Genomic DNA, 26,213 nt, shown 5'->3' with positions numbered 1-26,213 from the left:
GCTATAGGTCTGCAGATGCTGTCCCCACCCTTGAAGTCCAGTTTCCTCATCTCACTTTATATGTGGGGTCCCTAAATCCTGCCTCACCTCCTTCTCTCAGAGCCTTGGGTCCCTAACTCTCAACCTCGTGCTAAGTTAAAGTGGAGGTATTTTCTCTGCCCTCTGGCTGTTGGCCAGTGGACACAGTTCTTCACCACATGGGCCTCTCCTCCTGACATGGCAGCTGGCTCTCCCTGAGCCAGTGATCCAAGAGAGAAAGGAAAGCAGAAGCTGCAATGTCTTTTAGCATCAGAAGTGATATACCATCACTCCTGCCATATTCTATTGGTCACATAGACCAACCCTGATTTAGCGTGGGAGAGGATTACACAAGGATGTGAATACCAGAAGGGAGGGATCATTAGGGGCCATTTCAGAGACTGGCTACTACTTTGGAGAATGAAGAGGTTTTAGGACTTGCCAAAGGGAGATGGAGAGGATATTATTAACCAAGTGCCTATTATAGGCCAAGTCCTTTATATTAAGTTATCTATATTAATCTTTTCCACAACACTAAGGGGTAGATATTATTCCCATTTTTAATATAAAGGAATTGAAGCATGGAAAAAATGATTGTCCAAAATCAAATCCAGTAAGTAGCAGAGTCAGAATTTGCACGTTGTTACGTGTGCCACCAATGTTGATCTATTACATTTGGTATGTACCAAAGGGTGGGAGATATGCTACTGGTGATATAAGAAGTAATTTTAGTAGTATAGAGACATAGCAGTAAGTAACACTGAAAGTATAAAAATTAAATGCTTCTCAATATTCTGATGATGTCAAGAAAAAGCTTCAGTTTGGGAGACTTATGCCTTATTACCTCTATAACACTTGTTAATTTCTTTCTCTGAGAAAGAGAGGGCAGGCCCCAGGTTCAGTAGCTTTGACATTGATGTTATTTTGGTAGAATTTAATAATATATTTCCTTTTCATTGTATTTCTTTTAATAGTTACTTTCTGTTTGTGGGCAGGTGATACTGTTTTTTTTTTGTTTGTTTGTTTGGTTGGTTTTGGGTTTTTTTTTTTTTTTTTGCGGTACGCGGGCCTCTCACCGTTGTGGCCTCTCCCGTTGCGGAGCACAGGCTCCGGACGCGCAGGCTCAGCGGCCATGGCTCACGGGCCCAGCTGCTCCACGTCATGTGGGATCTTCCCGGACCGGGGCACGAACCCGTGTCCCCTGCATCAGCAGGCGGACTCTCAACCACTGCGCCACCAGGGAAGCCCCCGGTGATACTGATTTTAAATTTACTAAAGGAATATGAAGTTTGGGTTATATCCTTCATTTGAAACTGATACAGGGAGTTCCCTGGTGGTTCAGTGGTTAGGATTTGGTGTTTTCACTGCAGAGGCCCAGGTTCAATCCCTGGTGGGGGAACTGAGATCCCCACAAGCCACACAGCACAGCCAAAAAAAGAAAAAAAAAAAAAAAAAAAAAAAAAAAACAAAAAAACCACAACCGTGGTAAAAATTTTTAAAGTAATAAATAATAGTAGTTCAAGTGATACCTGGGTATGGCAAAAATTGTGAGGATGGTACTGAATGAGGTTTATTGTCTTCCCTCAGCTCTATGTTGAGAAAGAAGCCAGTCTGAAGTGCCAGCCTCAGCTTGGTTCTGCTGTGGGCACTAGCTGGAGAGAATCAGATGTTAAAATTTACAACCAGTCCTTTCCTGTGAGATTTCCTAAGCATTTCTCCTTTATCCCGTGAATTCCTCGGGACTGGTGGGGAGTCTTGTACACAGATTAGTGAAACTGGGAACGAGAGCGATTTTAGTGGGAAATCTAAGCTTCCCGCCCTATTCAATTGCGAATTACAAACCAGGTGTGGTTGGTGGATATGGTGGAGATAGTACAGTACAGTGGGGAAATCCTGGAGGGAGAAATGGACATAGTATGTGGATTTTCCAATCTCTTAGTTCCTGATCCAACTCCATAGTCCGTGATTTTTGGGTCCTCCAATACTTCCAAGCTACATATTTGAAGCTTCCATGGGGATATGAACAGGACCAAAGTTTTAGGACATATGGGATGTGGATGCGAATTTCTATACTGGAGGAGTTTGGGATGGGGGAACAATGTGGTTAGAAAGGGGTTTCTGAAGTTGCGTTTGTACACGATTTTACATAGTATGCAAACTCAAGTGTCTAAACAGGTGGTTGGTTGGGGGGGATCCTAGATAACAGGGGCAAGTTTAGTCCAAGAGTCTTGGTAACAGCACCGGCCGGACCATTTCAGCCCCCACGAACCCCCAGCCCTCTGTTCCCCCTACGTTCCCTCTGAGTGAGTCTGTCCGTGTCCCAAACCATCCTCGCATAAGGGAACTCTGCCAGGTCACGTGCCCAAGCCCGCGGGAGCACCACCTAGCCACCCACACCCCTCCACACCCCCGCCCCCACTCTGCCCACGTGACCTGGCCTACTTTCTCCCCTCCCGACCTAACGACTTGTTCGGAAAGCCCCGCCCCACGCAGCGCGCTCGGCCTGCGAACCTCCGCCCGTTATCCGCCCGAGCTCCAGCGTGGCTCGCGGCCTCCACGTGTTTCTTCCTGTCCAATGGGAATCGGCTCCCGGGCGCGAAGGGGCGGGGAGGAAAAGACAACTTCGTTACGCTTCGAGAAAGGGGCGGGGCCTGCAACGTCGTACTGAACGAGGGGACGCAACGGAGGCAGGCCGGAGCTGCTGCCGTCGCCATGACTCGTGAGCACTGAGACCCCCTCCTCTTGCCCTTTTCTCCTTTTCCATCCTAAACATGACTGCCGAACCTCGGCATTGACCTCGTTTTGGCTTCCCCAACGAGACCTTTCTCTAGGAGCGCTGTTTAGCGACCCTCACACTTGGAGCCCGGAAGTCGACCCTTTGCCCACCGAGACACTTCTTGAGAACCTACCCACCTCGTCAGGCAAAGGCCCTCCCCGACGCTCTGCGGTGTGGGGAGAAGCCCTGCGCCCCTGTGATAAACCCAGATCCCCCCATTCCAGATCCCTGCCCATCCCCCACAGAGACCCAGACCGTCTACACATACCGCCACCCCCTGTCTGGGCCCCCATGCTGCCCCGAAATTCGAAGCACGCTTCTAGCAGGCTCCTCAGGACCGTCCTCCGTCCACTCCCCACTTTGACCTGCCCTGTGGCAGCTACCCCCTCCGCCCAATCTGCAGCCTAGGCCCCGAAAAAGGCCGGTGTCGGCGCCCCAGGAATGAAGTGTTGGACCGTACGAGTGTCCGGTGAGGGGAGAGGGTCGCCGGTGTGTGGCCAGAAAGGCCCTCTCGTCTCACCTTTTATCTTCTTTCTCTAGGCGGTAACCAGCGCGAGCTCGCCCGCCAGAAGAATATGAAAAAGCAGAGCGACTCGGTTAAGGGAAAGCGCCGAGATGACGGGCTTTCTGCTGCCGCCCGCAAGCAGAGGTAGCCCCAGGGAGGGGAGGGGAGGGGAGGGGTGGGGTGAGACCTGGGTTTAGACCAAGGGTTGTACCTGGAAAGAGTTAGCTCAGAGCTTACATCTGGACTAGTCGTGAGGGGCAGAGTGCATTGTTTCCTCTAGGGTTTTATTCCTCTCACCCTTTAAATTGTTAGGTCACAGCCTTATAGGAAGGGACTGGGGCGGGTGCTGCCCTCGGTCTGATTTCTGAGTGCCCCCGGGTCTGACCTTAAGGGCAAGGGCAGGGAGCTTCACATTTCAAATGCAGTGGTGGTTATGACAGCCCAGTACTTTTGGCCCTCCTTGCTGTTCATTTGTCCTCCTTTCTCCCAGCCTTCTCACTGGTGTTGCTGGGTGTGGTACTCAGCACAGAATAGCCTTGGGCCTGTGTGGGCAGACTTCTGACCCCTTGGGCAATAGCCAGATAGAGACTGATTGCCTTTTGAGCCTCAGCTCTCTTCCTCTTGTTCTCCTAGGGTGGGAATACAGCAGCCACATGCTGAATTTTGTCCCATCCACTTCCATCTTATCCTTTGTGCCCTTCATCCCCCTGCATCTTGTCCCTTTTGCCCTCTGGTACCTCCCAGTGCCCCATCATCTCTACCCCCAGGGACTCGGAGATCATGCAGCAGAAGCAGAAAAAGGCAAACGAGAAGAAGGAGGAACCCAAGTAGCTTTGTGGCTTCGTGTCCAACCCTCTTGCCCTTCGCCTGTGTGCCTGGAGCCAGTCCTACCACGCTCGCGTTTTCTCCTGTAGTGCTCACAGGTCCCAGCACCGATGGCATTCCCTTTGCCCAGAGTCTGCAGCGAGTCCCTTTTGTGCTTCCTTCCCCTCAGGTAGCCTCTCTCCCCCTGGGCCACTCCTGGGGGTGAGGGGGTTACCCCTTCCCAGTGTTTTTTATTCCTGTGGGGCTCACCCCAAAGTATTAAAAGTAGCTTTGTAATTCCTTGAGCGCCTGGTTTGACTGGGGATTTGGGGGGATGGGGATGGAGGAATGGCTGCCCTTTCCCACCAAGAGGGGAGAGAACTTCAGACTCTAAAAGGATGTGGATATGTAGACTAAGTGAAACATCACAGGAAAAAATTCTTTTTTGTACTGCAACAAACAGGTATTCTGGGTATGTGGTAGAGAAATCCTCTAAGAGCCTTAGGGACTTCTTTTCTGTGATTTTTTTTGTCCCCCACTCAGACCCTGAACATCATCCTACGGATGGAGTTGAGGTCCTAAGAAGGAAGGCTGCAAGACCTAAATTTATGCCCCTCTTCCTCATTCTTCCTCAGTTTGTTTGTCTGCTTGGAAGTTGGCCCAGATCCTGCTGCTCACTGACTTCCCATGGTTAGCTGCTCTCAAGTGTTCACATTCTCTTCTGTTCTGTCATTCCTCATGTGAGGGTGGTTTTTGTCGTCCCATTTCCTTTGACCTCAACATCAGGATTAAAACCTAGGGTAGTCTCTGTGCTCCTTTCTTCCTGTGTCCTGGTTTGTTCTAGGGTTCTGGGCTTCTTAAATCCCTGTACCCAGGGCTGAATTCCTTATTTTCCTTTTTATCTCCAAGGGCAGAGCCAAGTAAGTCTTCAGTCCCTGTTGGTCTTTCCCTGCCCCCATCTCCACCATGAGAGCCAGGAAGGAGCTGGTGCTGCACTGTCTGCTGGTTCCTGAGCTGCTGACTTGGGAGTCAGGCTCTTGAGCTGGGGTGAAGACGTAATGGTAGCTCCAGCGTGTCAGATACTTTGCCCAGGGCATTAGGGTGTGTATGGCCACTTTTTTCAAGTCAGACATACTACTGACTTTAGCCTAAAGGGAGGTAACTACGCATTGTCCTTGAGGTATTTGTTGGGCTGGACAGCTCCTGTGGGTCAAGACTAGGGGTACAATTTGAAGGGAACCCCAGTTTGTTAAAAGTACTTAGACTGGATATTTGTTATCTGGCAATACTGACGCCATGACAGTGTCACCTGAAGGTAAGAGGAGGCTGGGGGTCCTGGGTTGGGGACCAACAGAATGGTGCCAGTAGCAGCCCCAGATAGAGGAGTACACGGGCCTAGCATGAGGCAGCCTTGACCCAGAAGGTAGTCCAGCTACCCGTGGTGAAAGTCTTTTCCAGTTCTGCTCCCTCATAGCTGTGGAACTAAAGTGTCTGGTTAGAGAATCGGGAGGGCCATGACTTTTAGATCTGTCCTACCACCCCACCGAAGAGTATGGTATATGGTAGACCCATGTGTGTGTCCTGAGAACTCGGGACTGGCCTTGAATTGCTCTTTCCCTAAAACAACTAGGTTTTCAGAAGAGTGTCCCAGGCCCGCCTCCATCCTACCTGAACCAGTTGGTGAGGGTAACCATGACATAGAGTGATGCAAGGAAGAAGACGAAGTGGAAGGCAGAATAGCTATAGGAAAGCTGCTGGGCTTGCACTGGAGGAGCTGGAGCGGTCTCTTGGTTAGCTGGCCTGGCAGCCCCACCTGTTTGCCCTGGAGAGAGGAAAGGACTGCTGGCAGCAGTGCTGCTGAAACACCTCTTCCCTCCTCCCCCATCTTTTGTGAAGGCACTTGAGGGCTCTTTGGCACTCTGCAGAAATCTACACTTATGGATCCTCACTTGACACTCACCTTCCTCTGGCTGCACTGTTTCAGGGCAGCAGAAACAGAGTGAGGGCTTTTGTAAAACAAAAGGCAGCATGTTTTGGAATAACTTTAGAAAGAATGTCTGGGTAACAGTATAGGAAACTCCTCTTCTTTGAAAAGATTGGTGTGGTGTAAAAAGTGGAGGCACACCTGGGTTCAAATTCTAGCTTCCATATATAACTGGCTATGGGAACTTTGGTAAGATGTTTAACCTTCTGTGCCTCAATTTCTCCATTTGTAAAATGGAGCAAATACCTACCTCACAGGGTTGTTGTGAGGATTAAATTAAATGAGATTATGTATGTAAAGTATCTAGCACAGTGCCTAGCACATTGTGGGTACTCAATAAAAGGTAATAGCAGCTAGAATCTGAGCATTCTGGGTAGAGGTTGATAGGATGTGTGTGTGTCTGTGACTGTGTGTGAGGGGGGAGGGGTATTGGGGATATTGTGATCTCCATCCTCACCTGGACCTCACAGCTGTAAACCTTGACAGTCCACAAGGGCCCAAATACCTCAGCAAGGTAGAAAGCTTCATTGCTGAGAAGGAAGAGATGATTCTCAAGCTGGTCCAGGCAGATAGCAGGATTGCCTGAGGGCATTTACTGCTAGCTGGTTGGTCCATATTAGTAACTCTCAGGAGGGTACTGTGCTCCGGCAAAGATTTAGAAATCTTTTCATGTGAGGGCCTTGAAGTCTTTATACATTTAAAAATTCTCAAGTCATTTCCCCTACCCCCTTCATCTCATACAGATCATCTGACAAGTGCTATTCTTAGAAGTTGTTTTTGTTCATGGGGAGCTTTCCTCTTATCTTGCTCTAAAGTTTAAATAAACCGTGGTCCCAGACAGTCTCCTGACCATCGTTCCCTGTCCTGAGCATCCTCCCTTCTCTCACGCCTTTCCCTTGACACCTTTATGCACCAAGCAAAAAGCACACAAGCATACATGATGCCAGCACTCAACACTGCCAGAGAAGTATCTGGTGTTTGGGGTTCCATTTTACTCAGGCCAGGCAGGCACAGAGTGATTTCTGTCCTTGAAGGATTACTGAGAAGGGGTAACAGAAGAGAAAGGTGGTAAGAACAAATAGTTAGGTATTTGGCAGGAGCAAAAAAGGTTTTAGCGTGGGGAAATCCATGTCCTGTCCTTACCACTCTGGAGGACGGCTGGATAACGCAGAGAATGTCAGGTACATGATATAGCAGCTGTTGACAGAGGCTTGTAGAAGGCCAGAGTGGAGCTGCTCTGGGGAGAATGGGAATCCTTGCTTTAGCCTACAGGGTAGTAATTTCCTTCTACCCTCACTTGTACTTCTGTCCCCCCACCATTTGGGGGAAGCAGAGAATTGACCGAGGTAGGGAGGCTAATGAAATTGATATACCAAAGGTCCCCAAAATCTGGAATGTTGCAAGGCATGTATCCACTCAGGCGGATGCAGGGAGCGATGGAGAGGAAGGAGAGGAGACCACAGCAACAAACATGCAGACTAAGCAGCATCTTGTTGAGCAGGCAGCCATCTGGGTGTGTGTAGTAGTGGAACAGGAGCACAGCTGCTACACCTGCCATGCTGTAGAATCCTAGGGTGGTCAGCAGCACAGCTAGGAACCAGCGGCAGTCTTGGGCTGCACCTGTTTGCCTAGGGGTGGGAGGTGGGCAATGGCTTGGCGCTCCAACTCTTCTTTTTACCCATTATCAACTATTTCCCCTCTTCCAAAAGACTGGTGAGACTTACCCATCCCACCTGGCCCATAGTCATTTCACATTCCTGAGTTTTTCGATACTGCTTAGTGGTAAGCTCTGGGACCATCAAACTGTCATGTCCTTTGCCCCACCCAACTGGGTCTAGTAATGTCAGACTTCCCAGGAAGCCTTTAGGGTTATGTCGTCCTCACCAGTTCTTGTTCCAGGAATGGACAAAGGCTGTAAAAAGCACCAACTGCAGCAGGATGAATGTGAAGCCTCTACAGATGCCAATGTAATGCCAGGCTGCAAGTGAGGCACCAGTGGGGAAATGTAGCTGATCATATCATTACTCCTGGTCCTCTTCCTACCCTCTTTTTTTCTTAGAAAATATTTTAGCTTACTTCCGCTGATCAGGATGAGATGGAAGGTACCTGGGAAGAGATGCTCATCAGGCATGCAGAAGGCAACAGCACAGAGACCTAGCAGGAACAGCAGCTTGAGGAGCCAGAAGCTGGTTAAGAGGGAAAGAGAAAACCAGACTCAGAAGAAAAGGCAAAGGAGAGTGAACAGTGCCAGTGGAGGAAGGCAAAGGAGAAAGCCAGAACTATAGGAAGGGAGAGAAGAGACAACTAAGTATAGGAAGGGAAGAACCAGTCCCATGTGAGAGGGGCTGGAGATGGGCCCATCACAGCCCATTCCAAATTCTGACTTTCAGATACCTAAATAAAAACATCCGGACAATGTTTTAGAGTTGACAAAAGATTTGCATATAGTAACCCCACTGTTATCTCCATTTCAGAAACTAGAATGTCAAAGAGGATAAGTGTGTGGCTTGTTGTCACACAGCAAGTATAGTGGAAGCAGGGACTTAAACCTGTTTTCTGTCTTTTTACAGTGCTGTTACTTCATCTTGGAATTTCCTTTACTCAGCTTATGTCTACTTCCCTCCTCATCCCCTCCCCACCCAAAGAATACACACACACCTCTTATGCAGCTGTGCTCTCAGGCTGGTGGGGGAGTGGAGGTCGACCAACAGCACAGTCTGCAGCAGGCGAAAGGTGGCAGTTCCTGTACATACTCAGTATACAGCCCCAGAGCCGCTGAGCACTGGGCAGTGAGAGTGGCCAAACAGATGGGCACACAGCCCTGAGGGCATCTGGATCTGGAGGGAAGGTACATGTGAGAAATGGCTGGGCAAGTCATCATGCATAGAGAAGTACCTTCTTCTTATGGGTATGTCCACTCATTTGTCCCCTTCCCCCAACCTGAATCTCTTGTTTATCTCAGGGTTTCTCCTTTTATCCTGCTGCACCCCAACCTCCTCCCACTTACCCCATGTGCCTTGCCCCAGACTCTTTGCACTACCATCCTTGACAGCAGGAGGCAGCAGACTGCTGAGGTCCCCACATGGAGGAGGATGTAGAACAGCCGGCTACAAGGAGACTCCGTGAGAGGGGGTCACCTAGAATGGCAGCAGCAGGTACAGGGAGCAGGCCCACAGCAGAGCACCTGAGGGGAGAGCAGATGCAGGGCAGCAAGGTGGAGATTTGCTGAGGAAAGGCTTACATTAATGTACATGTGAGGTTAACCCAAGAGGCTGAATTCCAAAATTTCCCCCTCCCTTCTCTTCTCTCCTTTCACTCAGGAATTCTCAGACTGTCTGGTTCCAAGCTATTTAGGATTGCCTTCCACTGACATCAAGTAGAGCTTTCATCATAAAAGCTTAACTGCAGGCTTGAGCAGAACTTTCTAAAAGCCTAAGTCACATCTGGCCTCTAATCTTTCCCAGGATCTAAATATCCGGTACCGGGTACATGGGAGGAGAGGTTTAATGATCAAGTAGTCTTGGAGGCAAAGAAGCAGAAGGGCCTCACAAGTGAAAGGAAGGCCTATCATCTTTATCAGCTCCCATGGGTTTTCCTCCCCAGCTTCAGCCACCATTCCCTTCCATTTTTTCAGATAGCGCTTGCTCCAGTACCCTCTCACCTGATAGAAGGGAAGACTCACTGTGACACTGCTGACTCCACTGCGTTGCTGTGCCAGGCGGAGGGAGGTGCTGGAGCTTGTGACCGCCTTTGCACCCACCATCCTTATCCCAGGGATTAGGCCCAGGTCCACCAGATGGAAGGAAGATGAGAAAGTAGTAGCTTTCTTTTGTCCTCAGCCCATTGGACTCCTGCTGTGACGGGGCTGGTCACCCAGTTTCAGGCAGAATGGGGAGGGACATCAGGAAAAGAACACCGACCTTCAGGATGTGGTAAATGCAAATGTCCCTGTGAAACTACTTTCTCCCCAGGGTCCTTGGGCCACTCAGTCTGTTCTCCCCAGATTAGGGAGTAGTTTGCATATCTGGCTTGTAGATTAGCATTCTTAATTGGTTTAGGATTAGACGTCATCCATCTTGAACAGAATTCCTTGGGGTGTGTGGGCTGGACCTAGGTGAAGAGAAGGGAAGGATGGGAAGGCCTGGAGTGGTGACGGGTTAGGTCTGGGACACGGCCTGGCAGAAAGCAACACTAGAAGCCCGAAAGGAAGTCTGAGAGGCGTACTGGTTTCCTCGCTGAAGTTCTAGAACCAGAGCACCAAAGAAGGTGTGGCCCAGGGCCGGTCCCGCCTCCTCCTCTCCCGGCGGAAGTTGCGAGGCAGTTACCGGAAGTCTTCCTGAGGCGGGGCCGGGCCTCTGGCGCGGCGTGGTGGGATCGACATGGCGACAGAGGGGGATGTGGAGCTGGAGTTGGAGACTGAGACCAGCGGCCCGGAGCGGCCTCCAGAGAAGCCACGGAAACATGACAGTGGGGCGGCGGACCTGGAGCGAGTCACCGACTATGCTGAAGAGAAGGAGATCCAGAGTTCCAATCTGGAGACGGTGAGGTTGGCCGGGAGCCTGTCTGGGAGGGATGAGAGCAGAAGGGGCTTGGGAGGCTGAAACTGGAAGCCCAGCTCCAGGACGGGTCTCCATCTCCATGGCGGGAAGAGGCAAGAAGGAAACTGAACCGTCATTGGAGCCCGCCGCTTGCGAAAAGGAACTTGATGGAGATTGGGTTTAAAATGGGTCTCAGTTGCACAGAGTTGAATTAAACGTAGGTCCCGGTTCCTGGTACGCTCGTCATCGTGAATACACACCTCACCCGCTTGTTACTGGTATTTTAGATTATTAGGAATTGTGGGTAAGCAGAGCAGTAACTAGATCTTTCTTTCCCGTAGGCCATGTCCGTGATTGGGGATAGACGGTCCCGGGAGCAGAAAGCCAAACAGGAGCGGTAAGTCGTTTTACCTACGGGCCCCTCTCATTCCCCCAGACAAAAAAAGCCATCGTTAGGCCTTTGTACCTTGTACTGTTCTTCAACTCTATCACCCATTTCTGCAGATCTAAGATTTACAACTTTACTCTTGTTGGTGGAAGGAAAGGCCTCCTGGCAACACCTGCTGCCTGCTGTAAATATTCCAGGGGATGGGATGGGATGTTAGGTGAGAGGGTGGGAGTCGTTTTGTATTTTCAGTCAACAGTGTTTATCAAGAGTCATTTATTTGTAAGGCACAGCTGGAAAAAAATCCTTTCTGGGAGTTTATGATGGAGGTAAAGAATGAGGATTAAGTATATGAATATTTGCAGGGAGAAGGAACTGGCAAAAGTCACTATCAAGAAGGAAGATCTGGAGCTGATAGTGAGTAGTAATGTCTAACTAGTGTATGGGTGGGGGTGGTTTCTTTGTCTAATTTGGGTTGTTTCCTGAAACAAGTTGAGTCCTCATGTTTTGCTGGCACATTAATGCCCGGGAGGAGACTTGGGTAAAATCATTGATCCTTTTCCTGCAGATGACAGAGATGGAGATCTCGCGAGCAGCAGCAGAACGGAGCTTGAGGGAACACATGGGCAACGTGGTAGAGGCTCTTATTGCCCTAACCAACTGATTTGTGTTTTCTCAGACCTACCCACTGGATTAACTTATTTCAATAAAGATGTCGTGTTTTTTTTTTTTTTCCAAGTTGCAGTTTTATCATTTTGGATCAAGTGCAATGTATATCACATTGTATTTTATTGTGGGAAATTTACATGTTGGAGTATAACCCTTAATGAACCTATGTGAAGGATCAGTGTAGAAGAGTACCTCATGTTCAGATGCAGATGCTATGTGGCAGATCAGGCTCATGCATATGACTAGTTCTCAACAGCATTCAAGGTAGTACACTTAGAGTCTCAGCAAAGTGTACTGTAGTCCATGGCATGTGTCTCTAGGGTAGCTTATGAACAGCTGAAAGGCCAGTACCTGCCTAGGAGCCACTGTATATAGTTTTAAGTCACCAATCCAGTTCATAAGCCACTGTGAGTTAGAATTTAGGTACTGAGGTGGGAACATGGTAACTACAATAGAAGTTATCAAAGGTTATGTCTTATATAGAATTTATGAAAGATTTTGATTTAATATTTTCTGAACCACAACACTTACACCTTGGATTCCATTTTCTAACCTGGAGAGAAAGCAATTTTACTTTAAAAGTTGATCAAATTTTTGATCACCAACTCACCCTTGCTGAGCTTGTTTCCTCAACTATAAAATGATACATAGATCTGATAGGTTGTAAGAATTCATGAGCAGGTGAATGTAGCTCTCACTCTCATTTTGGCTCTAGGATAATTCTTAGATTGTATCTCCTTCTGGCACATACAAGTGACATATTCATCTCTGTGTTTATTACCTCACAGTAATTATTTGCACTCGTATTTTTATTCTAGGACATTTAAGGATTTATGAGTGATTCTTCTAGTGGGGCATTTAAAGATTGTGAAAAGACCTTGCCTGTCTCATTTTCTAAAATGAGATATTTATTTTTGGCTGAGTTGGGTCTTCCTTGCTGCGCGCGGGCTTTCCCTAGTTGTGAGCGGGGGCTACTCTTGGTTGCAATGCACGGGGTTCTCATTGCAGGGGCTTCTCTTGTGGAGCACGGGCTCTACGTGCATGGGCTTCAGTAGTTGCAGCATGTGGGCTCAGTAGCTGTGGCTCTCGGGCTCTAGAGCACAGGCTCAGTAGTTGTGGCACATGGGCTTAGTTGCTCCGCAGCATGTGGGATCATCCTGGACCAGGACTCGAATCTGTGTCCCCTGCATTGGCAGGCGGATTCTCTTTTTTTTTTTTTTTTGCGGTACGCAGGCCTCTCACTGTTGTGGCCTCTCCCGTTGTGGAGCACAGGCTCCGGATGCGCAGGCTCAGCGGCCACGGCTCACGGGCCCAGCCGCTCCGCGGCACGAGGGATCCTCCCGAACCGGGGCACGAACCCGTGTCCCCTGCATCAGCAGGCGGACTCTCAACCACTGTGCCACCAGGGAGGCCCTGCAGGCGGATTCTTAACCACTGTGCCACCAGGGAAGTCCCCCCCCCTTCTCATTTTTTAATGCAATTTAGAGATAGTCTTCCCACTGGTTAAATGTCATTCCTTATAACCCCTGGGACTCCTAATGCTCTGCCACATGCACGGTGGTCATGTGGTAAATATTAAATGGAAAAAATTAAATTTAACTCTGCCAGTGACGTCTAACATGTTGTCGCTACATTGCAACTCACAGCACTATGCCCTCGATATATGAGCTGGGCAAGAAGATACCAGTATGCTACATGGATTCCTCATTTCATGTGTCCTGTTTTGTTCTATACAGCTACAGTTTAGACAGCAAGGACAACCACGTACACATTTGCTCATGGAATAAATCTAGGTGCCACTTACAGTACAGCCTGTCTAGCATCTGTGCTGGTTTCTGAGATCAAAGGGGATGATTAAAATGTGAAACATAATTTGCCTGACAATTCCCTGCTGTCTTTTTAGTTAATAGGTAGATACTTGTCAGCCTGCACATTTTATTTCTGGTATGCTAAAAAACCTCTTGGTGTATGATTCGGTTATTTCTTGACACACACACACACACACACACACACATAAATGGATCAAAAAGTAATGTTCATCTAGAAAAATTTACCTCAAGAATGCAAAACAGGTTTCAATGAGCTTAGATTTCCTGTACGGTAGAAGTAATGCATTGTCCGCTTACATGCCCATCCATTTTTCTAACCCAAGCTAAGGGCTGGAAAAAGAAACCTGGAACAGTCCCAAGTGAATATGGGAAGCCAGAGCAATAATGAAGTTGAAGATTTCTCAGAAACAGTCCTAAGTGGGGAGCCTCTAATCCTACCTGGACAGTGCTTTTCTGCAGGTTTCTCAGCATGAGTCCAAACCTCACAAAGCACCTCAAAGACTAGGTTTGCCCAGTGTCACAAGTATGGCAGTAGGCTCAGCAGGCTGGATATAGGGGCCATGTAAATAGTAGTAAAAACAATCAAGGACCAGATGCTGAGATTTCCCCTTGTGTCCCATAGTTGGAAGAATAAGTTAAGTAGTTTTCCGCTTCTTGGCAGATGGCCGCTCAAATACATCTCGTACCCCAGCTGCCTTTTGTTTAAAGAACTTTGTGTTCTGGGCACTCTCTTGGCCCCATGCTGAGTCAAAGGAGGTGGTGTCTTGATCCACGAGGTGGGTGTACTTGGTACGACCAGAGCGTCCAAAGTTCTTGACCTGTTAGGACAGATGATGAGTTATACCACCAGACATATCATGTCACAGCCCTCAATACGTTACTTTTCTCTCTCATGTCATTAAGGTACCCCATACCTGCATGACTTTGGGAAGAATGGTTTTGTTGAAATGATCCTCCAGGGTAGGTGCGCTGAAATCTCTCTTGTATACTTCTTCATCCTCATCCTGTAGAAAAGAGTCTTATCAATCTTGTGGTTTTATTTCTCATATATTCAAACTACATTTTTTTTTAGGGATCATTTTTTAAAACCATTTAACTTTATTATTTTAATTCATTTTTTTTGGCCGTGCTGTGCTGCATGTGGGATCTTAGTTCCCTGACCAGGGATCGAACCCGTGCCCCCTGCAGTGGAAGCGCAGAGTCGTAACCGCTGGACCACCAGGGAAGTCCCTCAAACTACAAATTTATTAAATTTTACAACAAGGGATAAAAAGAAAGCAGAGGGTATTGAACCTATTGAACCAAGAGCTTACATCTAGTTGAGGAGATGATAATCTTTTTTTCCCTTGTGTTATCTTTTTCCTTCCTAAGTATAGACATTTCCTGAAGGTTGGCTGTATTCTTCTCTGCACTCAACATGTTCATTCACTCACATGATTTCAACTTCGTACAGGCCTCTCAAATCTCCAATCCTGATTCTTCTACTGCCCAATACACATCTTAGCTTGGGTATTCTGGGATTTCAAACTCACATCTAAAGTGAAAACTGTATCCCTAACCTTTCCAAATCAGCCTCTTCCTGACTTAACTTCTGTTAATAGGACCAACATTCTCTCAATTACCTAGATTCTCATTACCTGGGTTATTATAGCTTTTCCCTGCAATCAATCTTACACATTTCATGGGATTAATGTTTCTAGAACACAACTCTCATTATACCTCTGTCCTGCTCAAAAACCTTCAATGGTTCTCTATTAAATAAGCACAGTTCCTCTGTGTAGTAGTCAAGGCCAAATGCTGTGTAGCCTTAATCTACTCCTTTGCCTTTACAGATGATACTTTTTGCCTCCATTTCTTGTTCCTTTACATGGAATGTCTTCCTACCCCCCTGAATGTCAGGAAGCCTATACATCTTAATTTTTTTAAAAAAAGATCTATTTATTTATTTGGCCGCACTGGGTCTTAGTTGCGGCACGTGGGATCTTCCTTGCAGCGCGTGGGATCTTTAGTTGCGGCATGCAGGATATTTTTTTTCTTTTAGTTGCAGCATGCGGGATCTAGTTCCCTAACCAGGGGTCAAACCTGAGCCCCCTGCATTGGGAGCATGGAGCCTTAGCCACTGGACCACCAGGGAAGTTCCAGGAAGTCTATATATCTTAAATGTCACCTCCTTGATGTTACCCTTTTCAATCTTCTACCACATATAACACCTCTCTCTTCAGAAGTCCCTTAGTACTTTCACTGTTCCTTATGTTACAGTAGATATTTGCCTTAGCTCTATTATTAGATTGTAAGCCTTCTGAGGGCAAGGATTATATAACCTGTAGCTGTGCTTAACAGTAGTACCCTTCATACAGTAAATGCTCAAAAGGTTTACTTAATGAACTGTATAAAATAACTATAGAGAATAGTTTCAAATCAACATATAAGTAAGACTATAATGTTATGATACAGATCATAAACATGTGCTGAAAGAATTAAAATAGTACCATTTTAGTTAAGGAAAGTTTCATGGAAGAGCTGAGTCCTTTAACCAAACATACTTTTGGAGTAATCTTTTTCCCTTCAGCTATAGAAACACCAATTTAAAGGTAGGACAATTAAACAGTTTTCTGAAACCAACTTTTCTCCTTGTTAGAGTCTGAGAGTCCCTCATTTAATCTCAGAAGCCATTTCAACTTCACTCTCCTTGTCCAGATGAGAAGAGTTGATATTTGAGTATGTGCACCAAAAGACTCACATAAACCTTTCCTTATGTCACAGTCAGCAACGCACTGCTTCCTTAAGGAGCTTGATTATTAAAGCTGCTGAAATGCTTAAGCAATGATATTTTATGACTTTGAAGCAGTATAAGAACTAATTCATAATCTCCACTGACTCATATCTTGAAAGCCACATGGGCTGGAAAACTACATAATAAGCAAACATTTCCTGCTGAGCAGACAGACTGAAACTGATTATGGAGGGAGAGGAGTAAGGAATCCTCCAGTGAAGTTTTAAAATTTTTCTACCGTGAAAGGCAGGAATTAGGGGCAGTAGGGATATTTAAGGTTTGCTATACAGCATTTGAAAAAGCTAGTCTAGTTTTTGATAAAAACTTCTTTAACATCAGGAAATAGTTTGACAAACCACATGCTATTAGAGTAATAAATGTAACCAATTCTCCCATTCCCTTTCCTGCTATCTCTCTATTAAGGAATTATCACTAGTGCTAACCCAAATAATTTGGAAGAAGTCCTTTTCACTTTATACAGGGTTAACAGACTGATACTTTGACTTTGGTTTTTATATGAAGAAAAAAGATGATGGCATTACACATAATGGTTAGATAATTAACAATTTTTTTGGTTAGACTTAGTCACTTTCTGTCAGCTCAGAATGAAGTAAATTAAACTTATGCCACCCAAACATGAGTTAATGTAAAGCTCTTTGCAGAGCCTGGTTTTCTCATAACCAAAATTTCTCACTCAGCTATGGATAATGATATCTAAGTGATTTGGGGAACCCAAACGATCTCGTATCTATATAGATCACTCTGTATTTCAGTTCCTCAATTCTTCTATTACATCATTTCCTCCTTCTGAGAGCTGGGGCCAAAAGAGAACAGTTGCTGCTACATCTAAAATCCTGTTGCCAATGCTTTCCTCTATTTGGTGTTGTATTCTTCAGAGGCAAAAAGCAAATGAGAAAGTTGACGACTGGCAAGTGGAAGTAACATCCCAGGACCAGGGAAATGGGGAGTTATTCCTACTGCCCCATTTTCCCATTCTCTTTTCACTTCTTACCATGAAGAAGGCACCCCGGTGATAATACTTCTGTAAGAACTTATATTTGCCCTTAACAGCTTTGTTGGTAATGACTTTGCCATTTGCCCGAAGCTCAGCTCGCCTCTCTTCCTCAGTCAGGTTTCGCATGCGTTCAATTTCTGCTTTCTCCTTTTCAAGCCTGTCCAGAGAACAAAACTATTTATTAGTATCATTTTAGCTTCAGAAAGACCCAGTTATCTGAATATGACACAGTCCCAGCTCCTTTCAACCATCATTCATCTTCATCAATTCTAGTTATTACCTGTTAGGAATCAAGATCGGGAGCTCAATAAATAAGAGGGTGATAGAGTCTTCATTATGCTTGCAAGACCAGGTTTTGCAAACTTTTGAAAGTTGATTCTAGCCTTTCTGAGGTTTAGACATACTACCACTGCTTGATTTTATAACATTACTAATTCTCCTTCCCTAAAAAACCTTCTTAGTTAAAAAAAAATCAAAAATTTAAAATGACTCTGGGGGCTTCCCTGGTGGCACAGTGGTTAAGAATCTGCCTGCCAATGCAGGGGACACGGGCTCGAGCCCTGGTCTGGGAAGATACCATATGCCGCGGAGCAGCTAAGCTCGTGTGCCACAACTACTGAGCCTGCGCTCTAGAGCCCGTGTGCCACAACTACTGAAGCCCGGGTGCCTAGAGCCCGTGCTCTGCAACAAGAAAAGCTATTGCAATGAGAAGCCCATGCACCGCAACAAAGAGTAGCCCCCGCTTGCCACAACTAGAGAAAGCTCATGTGCAGCAACGAAAACCCAACACAGCCAAAAATAAATAAATAAATTTATATGTTAAAAAACAAATAACTCTGTATAAGAGTTTACTGGTATTTCTTTAGTAATGTGCTTATATGTCACAAACCAAGGATCACCCTCATTAATTAAACTGCATGACTTTAACTCTTTTTTTGGGGTGGAGAGTCATAGATTCCTTTTCTTCAAAAAATGCAAATAAACACATAATTTTTCATACAATGTTAAAGGGTACATGGACTCCTTGACGCCCAGGAAAAAAACCTTAGAAACTTCAGGCTGAGGACAGTCTTCTATTGAGGATTATAATCTGGGATTACCCTCTCTCATTCCTATCAATTTTTAGGAATGGGTGATGCAGCTCAGAAATGATTCTGCTCTATCACAGTGATTGTGGTAGATTATTTAAATGCCACAAATTCTTCCCCTCACAGTATGCATGTCCCTTTGCAGAAATGATATGTGAGCTTCAAAAGACCTTGCCACCTTCCACCTTTGCCCTCTTAGAATGCTGCCCTGAGACCATTATGTAAGGAAACTAGTCTAGCCTACTCAAGAAGAAGTGAGGCATCGTAACTGACAGAGCCAACTACCAGACACATGAGTGAAGCCCAGTCAATCTTCCAGCTGGACGCAACTGCATAAGAGAACCCAGGTGAAATCAGCAGAGGAACTGCATAGCCAACCTCCAAAATTATGAGAAATAATTGTTTCAAGTCACTTACTTTTGGGTTGGGTTGTTATGCAACAACAGATAACTGATTACAGTGAGTAACTTGTGTGTGTCTACTAGGAAACTACTAAAGGGAGTATCAGCTGGCACTCTATTGTGGAGAAACACGGACAAAATGCGTTTCTTTTCCCTGATTTTATTGTAAAAGCCACATTCCAAAGTATGGGGAACCCACCCAGTTGCAGGAACCCTAAAGGAAGCTAGAATGGAACTCATAGTAGGTGTGGAGCCTCAGAGCTACCCTACTAGGAACCTGTCCCACCAGTGGTATTTAACTCAAGGCCCATCCTATTACTCACGCTTCTCGATCTTCTCTGTCCCTCTTGATTCTCTTTAGCTCCCGAACTTTCCACGCCTCATATTCCTCCTCGTCATTTTCATCGTCAGTATTGAGTGCATCCAGTGCAGCCAGGGACCGCTTGTTCTCCTCCAGCTCTTTCTTGGTCTCCTCTTCTACAATCTGGATAGGGAGAACAGTTCAACTGTTGGATTTCCTTATTCTCCTCAGACAGACCTAAGCACACAACTCCTTGCATTCAATCCTCACAGCTACCTCCAGTACCTTGAGTGTGTACTTGCGCCTCTCCTCAGCCATGCGTTTGGCCTCCTGTTCCAGCTCCTTCTGTTTCAATGCTTCAGCCTCACGTTCCTGAACCGTTACCCGGTCCTTCCTGCAGCACAGAGGTCCTGTTAATTACCCAAAGCCCTTAGAGTGGAGGTCTCTGTTCCCCTAAATTAAGTCCCATCCAAACCAGACAAAGCCCAACAATCTCTGGCTCTATTATTTGCAAAGAGCCCAAAATGGGAGTCATTCCTGGTTTTCAGAGCATCAAAATTCCATTCATCTTTGAGAATTGCCTGAATAGCAAGAAATCTGCTGGACTCTAGGATTTCTAGCCATTAGGAAAGGAATAGGAATTTGCTCTTCAAGCTTGATTTTGTGTTTAAAAGAATATAACACCTTGGCAGGTATGTTTTCTTTAAGTGGAAAAGAAGATGTGAAAACAAACTCAGTCTCCCTGCTAACAAGATATTCCTCAGCAAATACCCTGCCGAGTTGGGGCACTGGGCAGAAGACTTTTCCTTGGTGCTTACATTTCAGAAAAGCAGGAGAGGGAAAAGAGGCTTCCATCTTCAGACCTGGAAAGCAGTAATTATTTCCAGGATTCAGGCCTGATTTATGAGATACTTACTTCCGAATGAAAACTGGCTTAAGGCGAGGCTCCATCTCATCTTCACTGTCTGTGTACTCTTCATACTCAGACTCTGATTCTGACTCCTCCCCAGAACGTCCCTCATCTTCCACCTCCATGACTTCCAGCTCTTCATTTTTTCTCTCCTGCGCTCGTTGACGCATCATGCCACGGCGCCGTTCTATTTCCTGTCAAGTTACATGTCCAAGCCAGTCAGCTAATTGGCCTGTGCTCTGAGATGTCTTTTTATTTTAACCTCATCAAGCTCAACAAATTCTGATATGAGTAAATGCAACTTAGTACCATTCTATTTCTTTTTTTTTTAACATCTTTATTACAGTATAATTGATTTACAATGATGTGTTAGTTTCTGCTTTATAACAAAGTGAATTAGTTATACATATGTCCCCATATCTCTTCCCTCTTGCATCTCCCTCCCTCCCACCATCCCTATCCCACCCCTCTAGATGGTCACAAAGCACCGAGCTGATCTCCCTGTGCTACGCGGCTGCTTCCCACTAGCTATCTATTTTATGTTTACTACCATTCTATTTCAATCCTATCCCCAATAAGCAGGGAACACTGGATCAGACTTCTGCCTAAAGCAGATATCTTGCGCCTTTAAGGCCTCATCAAAGGAGCACAACCCCTAACTTTTTCTTGTATCCAGAAAGAACTTCCCACTTTCCGAAATTATACCTCATCATCAATCTCTTCCTCTTCTTCTTCACTGCTATCTTCTCGTTCCATGCGCCAAGCATCTCCTTCCACTTCGGAGTCACTTTCTCCAACCACTTCAGGTTCCACTATTTTCCGATGTCGAGCCAATCTGAAAGACAGTGTCCAAGTGTAACACCAACCTCACAAAAACGAAGGGACATCAACCACATTTCCTTAGTCACAGAGCACCTGGACATTATGTTTGCTTTTATTAGTACTGAAGTCTTGAGATGAGGAAACCAAGGGGCAGATTAAAGAAACTAACTCAAAGTGTTAGAACAAATAGTCAAGTTGGACCCAAAACATTACATGTATGCTGAGGCACCCTGGAGCACTGCAACAAACATAGATGGGTACACTGGGATATATTTTAAAGCTCAAGGTAGTTCACAATTTCAACAGTAGATCACACTATGTTTCCTTTCAATGATATATCTTAGTAAAACTGGGATTTTTGGGCTGCTGTGATAAAAAGCAAGTACTGCATGAAATCAATATGCAACAGGAAATGAGTGACAGTGCCAATGTGACTCTAAGGTTTGAGAAGTTGTCAGTGCCCAAGAGACACACAAACCCCAGTAGTAAGTAACTGTGGTTATGTAAAAACGAAATAAAAATGTTTTTTCTTTTATACATATTATATTTTTCAAGTGGCTAAGCTGCTAGGACATAAATATTTATTAAATCATTTGGATCTAACTACTTAATAAAATAAACAGAATTGTTTGGGCCCAGGGCTCTGTGAAAAAACTCCTTTAGACAATATGAACTGTGAAAATTTGGGGCCTCTGGCCTCCTCTGTAAGGTAATGTCTCAGTCAATACACAATACACAAAACCCCTCATTGGGAGCCTCCCTTTTCGACATCAGTCCCTTTTTCCTACTTCATCAGTGTCATTTCTCCTCATTGGCCTTTAGAATAAATGCATGGATAAAATCAAATTTCTCAAATTTTATAAAACATCTTTGTGCTAAAAAGACTCCTCAACAAACCAACCAACGGTCTGTGTTTTCCATCACCTTAATGAGTTATTTTCCTAACCCCACTGTGCCTGTTGGCTCACTTGTAAAAATGGGGATAACAGTACCTACCTCATAAGGTTATTATGTGGATTACAAGAATTAGTAAATGTAATATACCTGGAACAGTGCCTGGCACATAGTAAGTACTATTCAAGTATTAGCTATTACTGCTGTTGTTCCTATTAATTAACCTGTAGGGGTTCAGGTCCAGGGAAACATAACCCTAGTCATTACCTCTCCTCCACATCTTCACTAATACGGTTCTGCAAACGCCGCAGCCGAGGGTCGCTAGATGAATCCTCCTCCTGTTCCTCAGGCTCTGCTTCTTGTTCTTTGGCTTTCTTAATGAACTGAAACTCTTCATCCTCCTCATCTGAGGACTCCATAGGGGCATAGTCTGGCCTCTTTCCCGACACATAACGTTTTACCTTCACTTTTTCCATCGAAATCTCACCTGGGTGAGAAAAATAACTTATGTTTCAGTAGCCTCTTTCCCAATGTCCTTCAACCCTTGGCCTTTCCAGGTAGAGCCCTGTATTCCTGGCAAACCAGAGTCCAAGCAGGAGAAGAAGAGAGCCATTACCCAACCATCTATTCATCTAATGCTGTTTTCCTACAAAGGCCAAGTCACGCGAAGGCATTCTTTTGAACACCAACACTAATGATAATGAGGCTTAGCTTGGGTACAATGAAGTGGAGGAAGGCTGGCAGTGAAACAATAGAAAAAGTCCCCCCAAATAGGGAGACTACCTCCAACACAAATTCATGCTATTCCACCTCAACTATGTGCTTAAGCGAATTATTTGTAATAGTGCCCAGCACACAGTAAGGATGACTTAAGTGGGAATATAAAATTAAAATACTGTTCATTCTTTTAGTTTGAGACTTTTCCGTGGCAGCCTTTATAAATTACCATATAACGCCGTCTTCTAATCTTTATTTCTACCTTCTTTTCTTTTAGCTTATGTGCTATCAAACCTGCAAGAGTAGATTATCTGTCTTTTACAAATACCAACAATTCCAGTGAACAGAAAATCAGTGAAAACTAACCAACGTATTTTATAAGATGAATATAACCCTGATAACCAAACTGTACAATTCAAGGGAAAATTTTAGGTGGATTTCACTTATGAACATATACAAAAATACTAAATAACATAATAGCAAATGTATTCAGGCAATGTAAAAACTAACCAAAAAACCCCTCTAAGCTATAGTGACATAACAGGATTTAGCCCAGGACTACAAGCATGGCTTAACCTTAGAAAATTAACAGGGAAAAAAGTAATGTACTATTTAAAGTTTATATATTTATGGGACTTCCCTGGTGGTCCAGTGGTAAAGAATCCACCTTCCAATGCAGGGGATGCGGGTTCAATCCCTGACTGGGGAACTGAGATCCCACATGCCACAGGGCAACTAAGCCCACACACCACAACTACTGAGCTTGCGTGCCTCAACGAGAGAGCCCACATTTCGCAACTAAGACCCGACGCAGCCAAAAACATAAATAAAATTAAAAAATTAAAAAAATAAATATTAAAAAAAGAATGAGAGGGCTTCCCTGGTGGCGCAGTGGTTGAGAGTCCGCCTGCCGATGCAGGGGACACGGGTTCGTGCCCCGGTCTGGGAAGATCCCACATGCCGCGGAGCGGCTGGGACCGTGAGCCATGGCCGCTGAGCCTGCGCGTCCGGAGCCTGTGCTCCGCAACGGAAGAGGCCACAACAGTGAGAGGCCCGCGTACCGGAAAAAAAAAACAATGAGAAATCACAACAAAATAAAAATTAAAAAAATAAAGTTTATACATTTAAAGTGACATAATCTAACAATAGATACAGCAAACATTATATTTAATGATGAAACATTAGAAGCATTCCTTTAAAAAACAGTGGGCATCATTAGGTTGTCCCTATCATATCTTCTAATCAACGTTATATTATGGTTTTAATTAGAGCAATAAGAAAAGGAGATAAAAGGTAAGAACTGAAAAGGAAGAAACTGCCACAATTTACAGACTATATGATTACTTATGTAGAAAATACAAGATAACCAACAGATAAGCTAAAAAAAATTCAAGAAGAATGCTGGATAAATGTTAGATAAAAATAAATGTGCCTGTACGCTGGCTACCTATAATTAGATAATACAGTTAAAAAATACTATTTACAATAGCAACTAATCTGTAAGATACTAAGGAATAAATCAACAAATGATGTAGGCCTTTAGGAGGAAAAATATAATTGTATTTAAAGATATAAAAGATCAAAATAAACGGAGGAATATATCATGTTCAAGGATGAGAAGTTGGCAACTGTGCCCGAGTTGATCGATAAATGTGTGATCTATAATTTTAATGCAATTTCATTAAAAGCTGTTCTCAGGCGATTTTAAAATCATATGGAAGAACAGGAGGTCAAAAAGAGCCAAGACAATTCTGAAGAACAAGGTGAGGTAAATAAAAGACTTTAACAGACACCTCAGCAAAGAAGATATAAAGATGGCAAATAAGCATGTGAAAAGATGTTCCACATTATATGTCGTCAGGGAAATGCAAATTAAAAAAACAATGAGATACCACTACACACATATTAGGCTGGCTAAGATCCAGAGTTCTGACAATACCAAATGCTGTTGAGAATGTGGAGCAACAGGAACTCTAATTTATTGCTGGTGGGAATGCAAAATGGCACAACCACTTTGGAAGACAGTTTGATGGTTTCCTACAAAACTAAGCATACTCTTACCGTATGATTCAGCAATCATACTCCTTGGTATTTACCCAAAGGAGTTGAAAACTTATGTCCACACAAAAACCTGCACACAGATATTTACTGCAGCTTTGTTCATAACTGCAAAAACTTGTAAGCAACCAAGATGTCCTTTACTAGGTGAATGGGTAAATAGACCGTGGCACATCCAGATGATGGAATATTACTCAGCAATTTAAAAAAAAAAGAGCTATCAAGCCATGAAAAGATACGAAGTAACCTTAAATGCATAGTAAAAATACTGTGTGATACCATAATGATGGATAAATGTCCCTACACATTTGTCCAAATCTACAGAATGTACAACACCAGAGTGAACCTTAATGTAAACTACTGACTTTGGGTGATAATGATGTGTCAATGTAGGTTCACCCTACCCTAGAGAAATTCTTACACAAGTGCACTAAAGAGACATGTTTAAGCACTGTTTGTAACAGGAGAAAAAGTAACAAAACAACACTGTCCCTCAGCAGGGAGCAAACTGTGGTTTAATTATATAATGGAACTCATAAACAGTTAAAATGAATGAATAAGATCTTCATGTATTCAAAGAATACGTCTCAAAAAACATGTTGAGTCAAAAAAAAAAAGGCAGGTTGCACAAGAATAGGTACCGTATATTTTTTAAAAAAAGAACTGACATTAGTTTTCAAATACTTTACTGAAAAAACTCTAACTTTCAGTCTGACTTCCCAAACAGGTAGTTTTCCTTCATCCATCTGCACCCATCCTTTAAAGATCAAGTTAAATACCCCAATCTGAAGCGATTATTCCTTCTCTGCCCTCCCTAAGCACTTCGTTTGTATCACCTATGTGACAGGTATTATAGGTGCAAAAGACCATACAGCTGCTTAGAATGTGCCTCTTTTTGCATGTCTCACATCTAGTAGACTATGAGTTCCTTACACCACTGTCTTACACCATTTTGTATTCAATTTAACAAATACAGGCACTGCGTTGGTTCAAGGGATAAAAAGTTTAATAAGACAGAGTTCCTGCCTCAAGGAGGTTATGAGCTTATGATGCAGTAGAGGGAAATGGACATGTAATTAACAACGATAAGAGTTACAGAAGCATCAAAAACAGACTATGGATAACAAAAGAGGGATTGTATCCCACACAACCCCTTGCAAACAGCTGGCATTCACTATATTTATTAGTCTAACTTATTGGTGGAGGCCAAGGCAACAGGGTGCTTGCTGTAGGAGAGAGCACACAGGCTCTAGTAACAGGATGAGACGGAAGTAGCTTTTGTTTCCCCTAAGCAACGCGACTGGATGCGAGTTTGATAGGGAAAGTCGAAGAAATAGGGGGCAAGATCGTAAGGGTCGCTGGGGTTGAGGTGGTGGGCCCGGGGTAGGTTTGGAATATGCTGGGGAAAGAGGTAAGATCCGACTGGAAAGCCGCTCAGCACAGTACCTTTCTCATTGCGAACCGGGACGGCCCCAGCCGTAGACTGAATGGGCGGCTGTTTCATGAGTGAGCTTGGGACCGACATCTTGACGGCAGCGGCAGTGACTCCCCAAACTTGACTGATGCCAAACTGAACAGAACGGAACAACGTCAACGAACTGAAAAAACCTCTTCCACTTAGGCCACTGTACACTGCTGCGCCACTGATAGAGACACCACTTCCGGCTGAGCTAGAAAAACCGGAAATATGCGACCAGAGGATTGTGGGATTGTGGAGGACGTCTGG

The 26,213-nt window shown here is 44.8% G+C and overlaps 4 protein-coding genes across 5 annotated transcripts; 2 read left to right on the top strand and 2 right to left on the bottom strand.

The window, feature by feature from the left end:
• Nucleotides 1-2,610: 2,610 nt before the first annotated feature.
• SERF2 (small EDRK-rich factor 2) lies at nt 2,611-4,408 on the top strand. Of its 2 annotated transcripts, none has more exons than XM_024732511.1 (3): nt 2,611-2,737; nt 3,335-3,443; nt 4,044-4,408. In XM_024732511.1, exons 1-3 carry the CDS (start codon nt 2,731-2,733, stop codon nt 4,327-4,329), a joined length of 402 nt encoding a protein of 133 aa, XP_024588279.1. In that variant the 5' UTR covers nt 2,611-2,730; the 3' UTR covers nt 4,330-4,408. The 2 variants fall into 2 exon arrangements, with proteins under 2 accessions (XP_024588279.1, XP_024588278.1); XM_024732510.1 differs by having other exon boundaries at nt 2,612-2,737; nt 4,067-4,408.
• Nucleotides 4,409-4,545: 137 nt separating this feature from the next.
• Nucleotides 4,546-9,874, bottom strand: SERINC4 (serine incorporator 4). The gene is given in 14 exon segments (XM_024732512.1): nt 4,546-5,392; nt 5,394-5,577; nt 5,772-5,925; nt 6,064-6,109; nt 6,291-6,293; nt 6,545-6,617; nt 7,001-7,114; nt 7,234-7,324; nt 7,504-7,715; nt 7,972-8,065; nt 8,194-8,273; nt 8,746-8,924; nt 9,095-9,271; nt 9,749-9,874. Coding segments are annotated over 14 exon segments (1,539 nt in total). The 5' UTR covers nt 9,851-9,874; the 3' UTR covers nt 4,546-5,362.
• Nucleotides 9,875-10,336: 462 nt separating this feature from the next.
• HYPK (huntingtin interacting protein K) lies at nt 10,337-11,745 on the top strand. The gene is made up of 4 exons (XM_024732509.1): nt 10,337-10,628; nt 10,967-11,022; nt 11,376-11,427; nt 11,579-11,745. The coding sequence occupies exons 1-4, from the start codon at nt 10,467-10,469 to the stop codon at nt 11,672-11,674; spliced, it is 366 nt and encodes a 121-aa protein (XP_024588277.1). The 5' UTR covers nt 10,337-10,466; the 3' UTR covers nt 11,675-11,745.
• Nucleotides 11,746-13,594: 1,849 nt separating this feature from the next.
• On the bottom strand, nt 13,595-26,185 carry MFAP1 (microfibril associated protein 1). The gene is made up of 9 exons (XM_024732610.1): nt 25,934-26,185; nt 21,980-22,199; nt 20,702-20,831; nt 20,003-20,190; nt 19,372-19,480; nt 19,109-19,269; nt 17,294-17,453; nt 14,423-14,512; nt 13,595-14,326 (listed from the first exon to the last, which is right to left on the bottom strand). Exons 1-9 carry the CDS (start codon nt 26,010-26,012, stop codon nt 14,144-14,146), a joined length of 1,320 nt encoding a protein of 439 aa, XP_024588378.1. The 5' UTR covers nt 26,013-26,185; the 3' UTR covers nt 13,595-14,143.
• Nucleotides 26,186-26,213: the final 28 nt, after the last annotated feature.

The sequence above is a fragment of the Neophocaena asiaeorientalis genome, unplaced genomic scaffold (genome assembly GCF_003031525.2).
Source record: "Neophocaena asiaeorientalis asiaeorientalis breed wild unplaced genomic scaffold, Neophocaena_asiaeorientalis_V1.1 scaffold119, whole genome shotgun sequence".
NCBI lineage: Eukaryota > Metazoa > Chordata > Mammalia > Artiodactyla > Phocoenidae > Neophocaena > Neophocaena asiaeorientalis.
The sequence above is the reverse complement of the archived record's forward strand: the minus strand, read 5'-3'. Positions and strand labels throughout refer to the sequence as shown.

Coding starts and splice junctions, on each gene's coding strand:
- MFAP1 (XM_024732610.1), bottom strand. CDS start 26,012: ATGTCGGTCCCAAGCTCACTCATGAAACAGCCGCCCATTCAGTCTACG. Junction 20,832..21,979: donor AGTGAAGATGTGGAGGAGAG/GTAATGACTAGG, acceptor ACTGTCTTTCAG/ATTGGCTCGACATCGGAAAA. Junction 14,327..14,422: donor TTCTTCCCAAAGTCATGCAG/GTATGGGGTACC, acceptor CTGTCCTAACAG/GTCAAGAACTTTGGACGCTC.
- SERF2 (XM_024732511.1), top strand. Junction 3,444..4,043: donor GCTGCCGCCCGCAAGCAGAG/GTAGCCCCAGGG, acceptor GGTACCTCCCAG/TGCCCCATCATCTCTACCCC.
- HYPK (XM_024732509.1), top strand. CDS start 10,467: ATGGCGACAGAGGGGGATGTGGAGCTGGAGTTGGAGACTGAGACCAGC. Junction 10,629..10,966: donor AGAGTTCCAATCTGGAGACG/GTGAGGTTGGCC, acceptor TCTTTCCCGTAG/GCCATGTCCGTGATTGGGGA. Junction 11,428..11,578: donor AGGAAGATCTGGAGCTGATA/GTGAGTAGTAAT, acceptor CTTTTCCTGCAG/ATGACAGAGATGGAGATCTC.